Genomic DNA, 14,647 nt, shown 5'->3' on the forward strand with positions numbered 1-14,647 from the left:
ATATTGGCAGCTTTTAGATGGTTGTCCTGTTCAAACTTAGCAATGGCAGCTACACATCATTGCAATAAACATTTCCATTGCAAACATTTGTCATTTAGCAGGAAGTTAAACAAACTCCTAAAAGATGCCTGAAAGATGAAAAAAAGAACACCAATAAAGAACTCAGAAACCTACATGCTATAAGGAAATCATCTGTCTGGCAGCCAGAGTCCCGAGTGTGATGGAGGCGACCACTGATCGAGAGATCTTCCTGACAGAGAGAGAGTTGGTGCGGGTTGGCATGGACGATCACTGTGCGCTCTCTTGCTACGGGTGATTCATCTGAGTCTGGATGCAAAAAGACAAAGCATGTTACATGTCATATCATATACAAACCATTTCTTCAGAGGATATAAGGGAAATATGAGGAAAAGCTACAAAATTAAGACTCATACACAAATTTTTCTGTCAATAAGCAGATGTGCTCGTTAACATACCCATGTCCTGATGTACTCTTTTGGGTATTCCTGTGATAGTCTTCCTCCTCCTCAGCTTCCTTCTCCTCTGAAGAACCGACTGAGAATGGACTAGAGAGCAACGAGCACTTGCTTCCCTGTCAAACCCAACTCCTGCAATAACAGCAGAGGCTATAAGCCATATTTGATATAGAATTTTAGTACAATAGAGGTTAACACTGCACACTATATTGTTTATTTCTAATAGTCTTATCATCTTATTGCTCATTCCCTCATAGTTTTGTGGTAATGATTCATAGTTTTTATACAAGCAGTCTGTGTTTGATTGCTGTTTGGTCAATTGTTAGCACAGTTGCTTCACAGTTAAAAGATTCCTGGTTTGATCCTCACCAGGGCTAACCTAGCTCTTTTTCAATTTTCATGTTCTTCCTCTTTTTCTTACCTGTGACGTTGATGGGGATGATACAGGAGGAGATGGCGTGAGAATCGGCAGTTGTCTTCTGATCTGATGGTGGGAGGTTTTCCTTTGACCAGTTTGTCTGTTTATCCTGGGTTGAGGAGGCATTGGAGGCTGAGGCCTTGGCTCTGTGGCCTCCCAAGACCTCACCACCTTCGCCTTCCCCTGTCGTGGTAGCCTGGAAGAAGCAAGGAGCAACATTACATAAGCTGGGTTCTGATGCTCCGCACAGTTTTAGTATAAGTTACTTGGTTGGACAGACTAAAAGTAATTATTTACAATGCCGATGTGTAGCATGAAATAGCCACTAGGAGTGAAGTAATCAACAAGCAAATACAAAATGAGCTACTGAACATTTAAGTGATTATAGGTTAAACAGAAAGTTAAAACAACACAATTGCTTGATACCTTTCTACTCCATGGGATGAAGATGCAACTTTCAATTGGGTGAAGTGAGTAAAAGCACTCAAACTATGAACATAAAATACGACAAAAAAACAAAAGAACAGATGACATGACATAAATAATCCAAAAGACTTTAAATAAAAAGATTAAAGGAAAGTCAAAAGGTGAGGGATGAATGAGACAGACAATGTAATGTTTAATTTATTCAATTTCCTCTCTCGAACAGTTAAAAAATCTCACATTGTCCTATTGTTCACCTTATAGCCTAAAACCTCATTTGTTTTTTGTTAAAATTACATGTGTGGATACTTTTTTTTCAAATCTTTCCTTATTGACAATGTCTTTTTAATAACTAAATTTTAGCTTAAGGTTTAGCTGACAGTTTGCTATTCAAGCATCTTCCTTACCTTTCTTTGGATCGTTGGAATATCTGCTTCTCTCCCTGGCCTCTCCTGTGGCATCAGGAAAACACACACATACAAACAATTATTGTGTGCAACACAGTTAAGATAACATTTTTGTATTTTTCTGACCGTGTGTCAGTAAATTTTCGTACTTTTCGCTGTATGGTCTGGATCTCTGTTTCTCTCATGGTCCTCTCCTGCAGAAGATTCAGACAGAGAGAAATGACGGTAAAGTTAGTTATATACTGATATACAGTAAAAAGTACCAATACAACCACATGATAAAAGTGAAAAAAATTTAAATTGGAATCTAATGTACTGTAGTCTTATGTGTCATGAAACCCCAGACACACAACAGGAACTGTACACACAAGTGGAAAAAACACACATCTTACAGCAAGCACCTACATGTTAGACATTAACAGATACACAGACAAATTTCTGTTTTACCTTCCTGGGTTGATAGTCTAACTCTCGCTCCCTCTCTGCTCTCTCTTGCTGCATGGCAACATCAGAATGAGATATTGTGTCAGTTTATTGTAACACATATTTAATAGGAATAAAAGTTGTCAAAAAGCACAAAAAATATTCAATTAAGAAAAATGAATAGGAAAAAATGTGTTTCCCTGATGTTCTTCTGAATGTGACCTTCATGTCTTCCTCCCTGTCCCATACCTCTTTCAACATTCAAGTCTCCAGTCATTCATTTAGTTTGTGCGATTTAAAAAAAAACAAAACCATTATTGGATAACTGCCCCCTGGTTGGTTGGTGAGATATATTTTCACTTGTGAACAGTGTGTTGTCCTTACAGCTCGTGCCAGGCGACTCCTCTGTTGCCGGCGAATGGTGTGTGGCGAGGGGAAGGTGGGCATTGGGGGCGCCACTGAGATAGAGATTGTCACCCTGTTTCTCTCCCGACTTGTGGACCGCTGGCGCTGTTGTTCGTCTGTGAAATCCAAACACACACATGAAAACTAACAAACTATGCAATTTGTTCTCAGTATAATGCAACTGTGCAGACGGGATCAGCCTCTCTCACCTCGGTGCAGGGCTCTGAGACTCAGTTGAGCGTTTCTGTGCAGCTCCTCTAGACATGGTGATCGGGTACAAGGATGAAACACATTGTGCTGCTGGTGCCATGGAGCTTGATAGTGAACTGACAGCTTACTCTCTATATCCAGGTTTGACACCGCTAAGAAAGAGAGAAGAGAGACGATGTTAAAGGGAATCTCTGTGATGAGCATAAAAGAGATAACAAACTGGTCTGCACATAAACAAAGTTGTTGATGAGTTGTTTTACAATTTTTTTTAATAGTTTTGACCAAAATGTGTGTATGTATATCTAGACTATCTTGGACTATGGCCTATTTTAAGACCTGTGTGGTTCTGTATAGTTGGTAACTGGCTTATGGGTAATTTTTTTGTCTTGATTATCTGATTTAAGGAAAAGTGTTTTCTTGTGTGTATATGAACAGTAAAGCATGCTTTTCTTTCTCTCTTCATGGGTGTTTAACTGAGCCAGATGTTGCTGATTAAAACTTGCATCAATAGATAGAGGAGCTTGCAAAACTTCCAGACTTCAAAACCTTTGTGTGTGTTTAAGTTTTGACCTTATAGGTCATATGACCATGTAGCAAACCTGTGGGAAAAAAATGAGCAGTGGGCTAGAGCTGACCCCCATTCCTCTTGCTTTCTTTTTATCCTATACATAGTCTGTTGCCTTCAAGAACTCAAGTATAAAGAGCACACAGCATATTACACATGGCAATTTATATCTTTACCAGAGCCCATGTGTCGTACCCATGTGTTGTAACAATACCTGCCCCTATAGGTACACTGAATGTCAGCTAGTTTGATTCAACGCAAGACACAGTTACATCTTAAACAATAGAAGTGTTAAAACTACATTTTGACATAGGAGCCCTCTACAAGACAGTGACACAGTTTGAGTGTGATGAGAGCAGTGATGCAGTTTCCACCTCAAGGCCTTTTGTTCATATAGTGCTGTAGTGGTAGATTCAATTAAACTACAATTAATCAAATTACCACGAATCATTAACATACTTATAACACACACACACACACACACACACACATATATATATATATATATAAAATTACAGTACGAGTACAGTAAAATAATACGTTAAAATAATACGTTAACATGTTATTGTCGCTTTAATGATATGGGTCTTAAGATAGGACATTTGTATGACGGTGCCTACTCCACCAGCATCAGAGAGAAAATAGCACTGAAAGAAAACTGCAGTGAGCTGAGATCCAGGCCAGGTTTTACAATTAACCACCAACAGTCAGAGGCCACACATTAAAGCCAGGCAACATATGAATAAAATACACAAAATAAAGATAAATAATGTTATAAGTTAATATGCACAAATCTATTTAGAAACCTTGATGTAAAGAATGTCACAATCCTCAGTCTTTCTGGGTTGTACATTAAAACACAAGACAAGGCGATGACCTGCCAGCAGGTGGCAGCTAAACCCACCTCACTCCTGCAACTCTGCACACACCAGCAGACCACTGTAAATTTCTCACGGTCCTGCATGTTTATTGCCATCATTGCCACAATTTATTATTATCATACAACACAAAAACCCTACTATCATGAATGATGTACAACTGAGAATCTATAACTTTCATTTCCAAAGATTTGAACGGTTGATTATCAAAGAGAGAGAACTGTGATTATCCATCTCTCTTATCTGCTCTCACAGCCCCTTTAGCCTTTATTATGAATCCTATTTCTCCTCTTTTAACTCCGAATTCAAAATGCAATTGTGTCCTTGAAAGCCACACTGTACATCTGTAGCCAGGCAACCTTTCATTGCTCATCAAGGCTCGTATTAGGATGCAATTAAATCAGCGAGCTCGAATCAGCAGCATTCGGCCGATTTAAACTGCAAGGTTAAAGAAGCACAGAGGGACAGCTTATTCACCCTAAATATTACACAGCTCTCTGCTCTAAATGCTGTCACACAGATAAAGTTATTTTCTTGTTTTGCATATCACATTTTGTGTCTTTAACATTCATGAAGGTAATAATTATTGAATACAACCAAAGGACTCTGCAGCTATACAAACTCACTTGGCAGATGAAATTTGTTTGAATTGTAGTAAAATAGCGACTTGATTTTAAGACAAATTGAGACGTTTTAAGAATAATTTTTCCATAAAGGTGTTTATCACTTTCTCGAAAAGCTGGATTGATGGGATGTTAAAGTAAATTCTGGGAGAGCCTTTGTTGTAGTTGTTTTCTCATTAAACTGACAGATCTGCAAAATCTGCAAAAACAATCATGCCTTGCTACGTTATCATTCCTGGATGTGAGTAGTAATTTCCCTCAATACAGTGAAAGAAAATAAGGACAGAGAAGTGGAGTATTGGAACAAAGGTGTTTCACTGAGAACAGTCTGTAAAAGGGTGCTGACCTAGTTGTTGTGACACAGTTAAATTAGTGGATTTGTTACTGTTTTATTCCCTGCCATCCCACATATTTCCCTGATCTTTCTTTTCATCGTCCTTTCCGTCTTTTTTTTACTCTGTTTTTCTTGCTCTTTTGTTGCAGCCCTCTCATCATAATCATCAAATTGTGCTCTTGTTCAGACTGCACTACTCGGCAGCACGTCCCCTGCTGTTTTTATTCTCTGTCATCAAAAAAACTCACACAAAGATGATTTCATCACTTAGAAATCCCCTCCAGATATATGATTCAATCAATTGGTTAAAAGTTCTTAAAATCACATCTACTCCTCCCTTATTGAAAATTCAGAATATATTAATTTGCAAGAACTGTTCTTTTCAAAAATTAATCGCTGGTCACAAAACATTTCCCACTTCACTGAAAAGTAGAAGGAGGAAAATAAAAAGGAGGTTTCCTCTTCCCTCATCACATCTATGTAAGTTGCATGTTTGACCACAACCGGCTTCCAAACTAGGTGCAAATCCTGCTCATACCTGAAATTTAAGGTGAGCACAAAGAAACTTCCTGCATTCAGCTACTAAAATAAGAATGTCAAACTCCGCACTCAGAGCGTCAGTGTTGCACACTGCAGCAAAGTCAGATTTTGAGTTGAGGTGAACATGGACATAGATCTGTGAAGTAAAAGAATATTACTACTGCACAGCAAACAAAACATCAGCGAAGTTTCATCAGATGTAGCTTAAAAGTCCATTATCAGGCTGCACAAACAACTTCACTGAACAAACATGTAAAAGATAAGCGTTCAACACTAGACTGGTCTACACGGAGCGTGCCAGTGTTTCCCTCTTGAGCAGTACCGTGACAACCTTCCCTGTGGTGCAACTCAGAGCCACAAAAAGACTGAATTCAGAGTTAACACACCAATCACTTCTAAAACTTATTCCCAGAAAGTGATAAGCAGCATCTAACAAAATCAAAATCAGAGTTTCACCTCTCTTCCCTACCTGCATTGTCCTGCATTTGATTGAAGAAGAAGTTACTCATTGCTAACATCCAGGACCAGCTAAGACATGGCTGAGCACACATTACAAACTCACCTAATGCACACTCTGTCTGTTTTGCTCTCTTTCTGTCTTTTCCCCATCATCCCTCTCCTCCTTACTCTATTCCTCCATCTCCGTTTCCCCCTCATCCTGAAATCTGCAGGTGCAGTGTCAGCAACTTGCAGTGTCATCACCAGGACCTGCATGCCAACAGCACCAAGAGAGGAGGTACAGTAAAAATATATATATATATATATATATATATAAATATAAATGTATATAGCAATATAACGGAGAGTAATGCAGCAATTTAAAATGTCCAAGCAGTCTTAAAACAGTGATTCAAAGATTACACAGGAGCAACGCAAATGTTTGTTTACGGTCACGTGTGTGATTAAGGGGTGGATCTAAGTGAGAAGACAATTTGCAATGAATACAACTCTATATACATATATAGAAAACAGTGACATCAACAGAATTATTGAATGATACAAATGGGAGGAATGATGGGAGGAAACAGAAGGATGGATGGAAAAAGAAAAGAAGGAATTTTATTTTATATCAACAAGCTAGAATCTGCACTATGTTGGAGAACCCTAGCTCTGTGAATCATCTATGACGTTTAAAGGCTCCAGTATGTTCCAAACCAAGTGTTTGTTGGATGCCTGACATTCATGTCCACGTGTGGATATGAAAAAGTAGGCGTTGTTTGAATTTTTCCCCTTAGTTCTCATTTTTCATTCTTTACACATTTGTTCACATGAGAAGTGATAGAAATAGCTGAGTGCAACACTAAAACTAGCCTGAGTGCTGCGAACAGGAAGCTCATTATTAGCACACACCAGCGCAGGTCTACAGGTGCAAACAGAGCCAGAACACAACCTAACGCTGAGAGACTTAGCTGACCATCTAAAGAGCAGCAACTCACTGCGCTGCTGCTTTTTCTGCACTGGGAAAGGCTGGCGGATAGATGTACAGGTGGATTAATCAACAGAAAGATGGACTCACTGTTGGCAGTGAGTTTGAAGATTTACGACACACTTCAGACTTTATGAGCTGCTGAAATTATGTCAATCCACCTAATCTTAGATACACAAGTGTAGAAAACTCACTGGTAACATATCGTCGTCTCATAGGAAAACATATTGTCAAATATATCATATTTGAAATAAATATGCTTCATATAAACTTTGACCAAGACAGACTCACACTGTCACTGACAGAACAATCTGACTGCGATCAGTCATTCACCAGGCCTTAGTATTTTTCTGCTTAAGCGCTGCAAAATCAATAAAGTCTGATGGATAAAAATTTGTGGAATTTTATGTTGAGCTGTCAGGAGTCATCAGAGCTACCAACTGTCTGTCAACGCAAAGGTTTTAAATGTGTGATTTACAGATGCAGAGTTATTGGCTAAAAGTGTTTTTTATGGCGCCGCTTCAGCCTCATCAGGCTAATGAGTCCAATTTTTATTACCTGAGTAGGGGATGAGTTTTTTTTTTTTAAACACGTGGAAGGTTTGGCTGATGTGGGTTTTTTGGAGGAGACAGAGAATAAGAACTATAATAAATCCTGACAGTAACTAGAAGATTCCATAATTTTGTGCTTGAATCATGAGCACAAGATGAAATCACAGTATGAGAGTCAGTAGTAGATCACAGCAAGCCGGTGAACAGCTCCGGCTCTTTTGCACAGAGGAAACACTATAGTGTTAAAAAAAGAGCTGTGCCAACAAAGTATATATATATATATAAAAAAACAAAAAAACATCACAGTCAGGCACAATCATCAATGATATTTGTCACATGTCACTGCCGTAATGTTGCTCTTTCTCTCTCTGGCACAGCTATATGACTTTGTATCCGTCTCTCTGACTTGCTCTCTCTCTCTCTCTGGTCCAGATGTGAGTGAATGTAAGTCGTTAGTAGAGAATGTATTAGGGTGTATCTGGGTCAGGCAGCACACTCCCTATGGCAGTAGCTGCAGAATCTTGTCATAGTAGACAGCTGTTATATAAGAAACACTAGCTGCCCAGTTCTGCAGAGGAAAGACAGTGCACTGTTATTGCACCTACGATGGCTGAGCAGTCGCACCACGCACCGTCTCATCTCATCACTAGTGGTAATATTATTTTTTTATATTGATATCAGCGGTTTGTTTCAGCCAAAGTGATGCAACTTTTGCAAGAACAGCACTTTAATTTCCAAGAATAATAGTTTTAAATTAACAAATTTAATCTGCACTGGCTGATCATTCATAGTGGAATACAGCTGCTGATGAAATGCATCATAATTAAATTAAAATATTTTAAGTTAACATCTATCTTTTCCACACTCTGTGACAGAGTCATGTATATTTTGCTTCGTCTTGTTAACTTTTCATTCAAGCTATATGTATAATACTTAGAGGTATGCAACTAACTGCTATTTTCATGATCAGTTAATCTGATGATTACTTCCCTGATTCATTTGTCAATTGTTTTGTCATTAACATGACACAAAATAGTGAAAGAAAAGCCCATCGCAAGGTGCCAGAACACAAGGTGCCAGAACACAAGGTGCCAGAACACAAGGTGACGTCTTTTTTGGCCGACCAACAGTCCAAAACCCAAATATATTCAGTTTGCTATTATGTGACTAAGAAAACCAGAAAATGTTCATATTTAAAATAATTTGGTCATCAAAATCGTTCACATAGTTATGGGTTAATTGATTATAATCATTTCAGCCCTTGTTTACATCGTGAAATGAACTATTCAAACTATGAATGACATTTTCAACCTGAACACTTTTTTCATGAAATGCCCTTTTTGATCAAATGATATTCTACATACTTTTCTACAAAGTTTTCTAAAATTCAGCCGAACAGCCTGATATCTTTTCATCATACACAAAGTAAGTTATAATGAAACAACCTCATACCCACAAAAGCATAGTGTCCACATACAGTGAGATAACAGTGATTACAAGAGGCTAAAATAGCATCTTGTTGAAAATTCACTGACTGTTGTGATTAAGTCTAGAACAGTGTAATACAGACAGGATGATGAGAGCTTTTCCTTGTAGATGACAGTGAGTTGATGTTGTAACTCTGTCACACTATAACCACATTCCTGTATTAATTAAAAGGAATATAAACAATGTAAACAGGAACTATTAGTTATTAACTGGTTTTAAGGAACACAGCGATATAGTTATAGACAGTACCTTTGGATCGCACAGGGACACAACCTAAACCGAGACAAGCCAAAGCCATGGTCAGCAGCTGTCTACTCTCTCTTCTTCTTTTCCTCTTTTTTGTCTTTTTCTGTCGCTCCTCCCTTTCTCTTGCAGACTCCCTGTCATCTGTCTCTCAATAACAGCACCTTATTTATTCCTGCTAAAACATTCCTGTGCAAGTCCAACATCCAGCCTAGTAACATCTGCAGATGTAGACCCTCCCCCTCCACCTCCTCACCCACCCACCTGCTGTCCCTGCTCTCTCCTCGCTTCAGCTGACCCACCACCGTCACTGAAAAATACATATTTCTTCTTTGTCCACGGGGACATGTGGACCCTTTACTTTGGCCCCGCGGAGAGCTACATGGCCCTCATGAGGGATGATGCACCTACGCCTCATCACAAACTCAAACACTTCTCTGTCCCCTCTCTGTTGTGGCTAGGATTCACCCCTGTCTGCTGGTGTCAGATGGTAGGACCCCGTCTGGGCATGGCCTGTCCCTGACCGTAATCTCTTTATGATGCAGTAATATGTGGAGGGCGGGTGGGGGGGGGTTCATCCACAAAGTATTAATGTATTAATCCACCACATGCTGGGAAAATGTATCACGTGCTCAATCCTTCTATTGCTGCCACCAAATAGTGATGATCTAAGAGTACGTGTGTGTGAGAGAACACCTGACTGCTGGTGTACAAGCGTTCATTTTTACAATCAAATAATTGACAAACGTTACAGCAATGAGGCAGAAATGAAATGAAATGAAAGTTTTCACCATACTTTAAAATGATGAGCGCAAACAAATGTTAAATCACTCAGAGTCCACCTCATGGAAACTTCGTCTTTGTCTACACTGATTCTGAGGAGTCAACATCCCCATGCGGTTGCAAAATAAACAGCATGACACACACACATACAGAGACAGAGAGAGTATATGAGCACCCTGCCTGGTAATCTGCTGTAATCTGGTGCTCTGGCAGTTCACTGACTTTGGAGTAGAGCTGGTGGAGCTGGCTGTGCGCTCGAGTAGCTTTCAGCCTCCCACCGTGGCCGGGAACAACACACAGACACCAAAAATATCTGAACACACATGCGAGAACCCACCACGTGTCTGCACATGCTTCGCTGCAGTGGTCAACATCACCACAAACAGGAAGTTACAAATATTAAATGTGCAGATGTTTCTTGTGGCTTGCCTCAATTGCAACAGATCTGCTAAACAGGACTGCTGGGAGGTCTTTAATAGCTTGTCGTCCCTGGGGTTTTTTGTCAGTTGTGGCATTGAGTGATCTATGAAACATCAGGGCAGGATCAAAGACCTTTCTACTGCTTGTGAACTGCATCGTAACCTGAGCTTCTTGAATAGGGCCCTAATGGCTTGTCCTGCCTGAGGAGCTTAGGCCAAATCACTTAATCAGTATCGTCTTTTAAGTCACTTAAAACAAACTTTTACAGACTTGCTTTTATGTGGTGATCACGCTCAGTTGCCATTTTATTCTTCTGTTTGATTTCTCTTGGTTTGGTGCTTATGAACCTCATCAGAAGTAGTGTTGATGATAAATAAATATTAATAAAATAGGCTACCTCTTTTTCTGTTACCTTTCAGTTTCTCTCTATGTTTGTATATGTTTGTCTCGATCCTCCTTCCACACAAAATGAATAAATCATTCTACCCCCATTCCCTCTTCCCATCCCTTCTCCCAGCTGCACACCTGCACTATTGTTCAGCCTCCCCACTCCTCCTCAACCCCTCTGTTCTGCCCCTCTAACCTGCACAACACTCGTGGTATAATAGGGGAGTGCATGTTTCTATAAAGGTTTGAGGCTTGTCTGTAAGGGCTAGCAGAGGTGAATCACAGTGTCTGACAATAAAGACAAAAGTTTTATTTATAGCAGCCGCCACGTCACAGTGAGCCAGATGAGCCAGAGAAAATATCAACAACATAACAGCAGGTTAAATGTTCAAGGGATTATTTCCTGGCTCTGCACACACTGTTTACCCAATATTAACAGACTCCACTGAAAGTGCTCCTGTACTGCCCCTCAGTGGCACAGCATGAACACTGCACAGAGTCACAGGGTGTGTGGCGTGAAGGCAACATCAGTGAAATGCAGGGTGGATTTGCAAGTGCTGCCATACGGTTTTCATATGGTTTCTATATGTCAACACCATAAGCTGTATGTAAAGGTTTAGAGTGAAAGATTTACCAAAGAGATGATCCAACTCAAAAACAAAATAAGCCATCATCAAGTGTCCATACTGCACCGTTGTACATGTACATACATCTTAATGGTGAAAATAAGGTCACTGTCCTGTGAAACGCAACATTTTCTCAGTTAAATTCTGGGAACCATTGTGCTACACATTATTACTAGGCGTCTGTTCTCCATTTTCTGTTCGACATTTTCTCTTTCTTTTTAAAGTTAGATGAGACAGTTGTTACTGCTCTCTGTCAAGTGCGTGTGTCAACAGCTCTAAAACTCCCTGATCAATATGTTGTTTCTCGTTCCTTTAATTCGTACACAAACACTTAAGTTTGGGCTATTACTGTTTATTGGTTTGTGGTTTAACTATTTTGAGAGTTACTAGAAGGCAATTTTTTTTTTTAAACTTTGGTTAGAGCCTTATAGCTGTTATCCCTGTTTCTACTCTTTATGCTAAGCTGAGCTAATCACCTCCTGGCTCTAGCTCCATACTTATATGGAGTACTTTGACATTTTTAAAACATGTCAGTGTTTTAATATGAAGCTGCAGACAGAAGGCAGTTAGTTTAGCTGAGCACAAAAACTGTAAATTTGGCCTTTGGTTAACAGTGAGTTAATTACTGAGCTTTGGATTAGCTGGTAGGGGGATGGTGTTAACTTTGAACAGAGCTAGGATAGCTGTTTCCCTCTTTTTCTAGTCTTTATGCTAAGCTAAGCTAAATGGCTGTTGCCTCCAGCTTCATGTTTTTTTGTATAAATATGAGATAAAAAGCATCTTCTCCTCTAGCTTTTCAAAAAAAAATAAAAAAAACAATAATGCAAACTTTTTATCCTTAGAACCTCAATTTAATTTAAGAAACAAAATATTTGGAGGAGTTTTAAAAAAACATAAACATTTGCAATGCATTTCTGTGTCAGTAGACACATGGTGGCTGAGAAAGCAGCAGCAGGAGTTCAATGTTTTATTATCTCATGTTGTTGTCGGGCCTCCTCTCCTTGCTCAACCTTTCTGAGGCTTCTGTATTCCCCAATCCTCATCAATATTGCAGCATTGTTCCTAAAGAGGCAGTAACCAGGGAAGGAAAGATGGAGAAAATAATAGAGTAGTGTAAACTAGAGGAGGAAAAATGCTTATATTGTATTCTGTTTAGTCAATACTTATTCCTATATCTTTTGTCAAAACATTGTATTAGTTTGGTAACATGCAGAGAAATTAGCAGGAATTTACTCACACACACACACACACACACACACACACACACACACACACACACACACACTGTGTCACAGGGGTCACCAGGGGTCTTTGGGTTTGGATTAAATGTTATGCCTGGTAAGTGCCACACTGTACATTCGTCTGCTTGCATAAGTTACTTAGCATGGATTTTAGTGAATAACCCCAATGGATAGAATAGAACAAACAAATCCTTTGGTTCTAGCTTCCCTAACAACTGCTTAAGACCACAAATCAGATAAATGGCATCCTCTGCCTGCTCTGTGATGTTTGGGCTGACGCCAGCTGATTTTGTTAACACTGTCTTTTCTGGATTTTTTTCAACATGGCAGCTTCCTGTGTGGGACATGCCACCTTTAACAGTTTTTTTTTTGCCCCTTAGAACATCATAATATCATCATGCTGTAATACCAATCTAACACAACGTCCATGAGGCAGATCAACCAACAAAATTTTCATTTCTATTTTATTCCGGGATGAGGGGGAAAGAAACAGCAAACTATTTATCAGGAAAGAAAAATTATGACAAATGAGATATCATGACATAATTGTGTGGTAGAATATAATTTGATTTCCTGTCCCATTATGTCCTGACTGACCACCTACAGACCACCTACAGAAGATTTATTATTCTGCTACTGTGAGTGTACGTGTGTGTTTTGTATGTGTGTGTGTGTGTGTGTGTGAGTGAGAGAGACAGAGAGAGAGAGCGAGAGAGTGAGAGTGTGTGTGTGTGTGTGTGTTCGTGAATACTTCAGCCATGTTGGTGGAATGGCACAAGACAAGCCATCGCCCATGTTATTTTTAACTGCGTGTCTCCATGGAAACCGGCACATATGCAGGGAGGGGGTGATCTCCTGCTGTGCATGTGTTGAGGAAGACTCCTACCGTTCGTTGGTCATAGTGTGTGTCTGTGTGTGTGTTTATAGGAACGTTTGCATCTATGTGTGTGTATGTTAGTCTATTAATTGTTTTTGGGTGGACCTCATTTTTAAATCCTGCCTTTCAGATTAAAAGCATACATTTTACTTTAATATATACAAATACAGTTTCATACAAATATATATATATATATATATATATACAGTTTCTAGCTGTGTGTGAGAGAGAGACAGACAGTGATATAGAGAGAGAGGGTTGAGGGAGGAGAAGGTAAGGGCTTCTGAGGTAAGTGAGGAAACACCAACAAGCTGTACCTGACGACAGGGGTGGGTGGTGCTATCTCAGCCTGAAATAACCCAAGCAGGGCAGCAAGTTCACTAGATACATCACCTGCCTTTCCTCCTGTATGTAGAGAGCCGTGACTTAGCTATCGTTTAATATTGATATGCCTTTATCTACTTTCCTTAAAATCCTCCATTTAAGAACATGTAGCTGTAGTCAACAGTAGATAATTCTCACTCCCGTGAGCTGCCATCATCAATACTGACTCTTCATTGTCTCTAATCAATGGATCAGTGACTCTACAGTGACTAAGACGTTTCTCTGTTGTTGGGTTGTGGGGGAGGTTTATATTGAGTGAGGGCATTCTCCTATATAGCTTCAGAAGCCATCCGACAGTTATCAACTGAGTGAATGTAGTCGTTTCTATGGAAACAACTTAAAGATTAAAGCTGTGAAGAGAGAGCCGTGCCAGAGTGATTCCCATAATGCCTTGTGCCTGGGGATCTCAGGGAAAGAGAGAGAGAAAAAGGAGAGACAGACAGAGTGGAACGCAGAGGAGGGAGTGTGTGTGTGTGTGTGTGTGTGTGTGTGTGTGTGTGTGTGTGTGTGTGTGTGTTT

At 39.6% G+C, this 14,647-nt stretch overlaps 1 protein-coding gene across 1 annotated transcript in view; it reads right to left on the reverse strand.

The window, feature by feature from the left end:
* nhsb (Nance-Horan syndrome b (congenital cataracts and dental anomalies)) overlaps positions 1-14,647 on the reverse strand; it is a 50,719-nt gene that overhangs the window by 8,351 nt on the left and 27,721 nt on the right. Inside the window, exons 2-9 of the mRNA XM_087172764.1 lie at positions 2,762-2,914; positions 2,532-2,668; positions 2,172-2,219; positions 1,874-1,918; positions 1,725-1,769; positions 898-1,090; positions 477-608; positions 175-327 (exon numbers count right to left, since the gene is read on the reverse strand). Coding sequence (XP_087028890.1) covers positions 175-327; positions 477-608; positions 898-1,090; positions 1,725-1,769; positions 1,874-1,918; positions 2,172-2,219; positions 2,532-2,668; positions 2,762-2,914 — 906 coding nt within the window. The remainder of the gene's footprint in view (positions 1-174; positions 328-476; positions 609-897; positions 1,091-1,724; positions 1,770-1,873; positions 1,919-2,171; positions 2,220-2,531; positions 2,669-2,761; positions 2,915-14,647) is intronic.

The sequence above is a fragment of the Seriola lalandi genome, unplaced genomic scaffold, assembly GCF_002814215.2.
Source record: "Seriola lalandi dorsalis isolate HSWRI2012SDOR001 ecotype SW California unplaced genomic scaffold, Sedor1 jcf7180002053712, whole genome shotgun sequence".
In the NCBI taxonomy this organism is placed as follows: domain Eukaryota; kingdom Metazoa; phylum Chordata; class Actinopteri; order Carangiformes; family Carangidae; genus Seriola; species Seriola lalandi.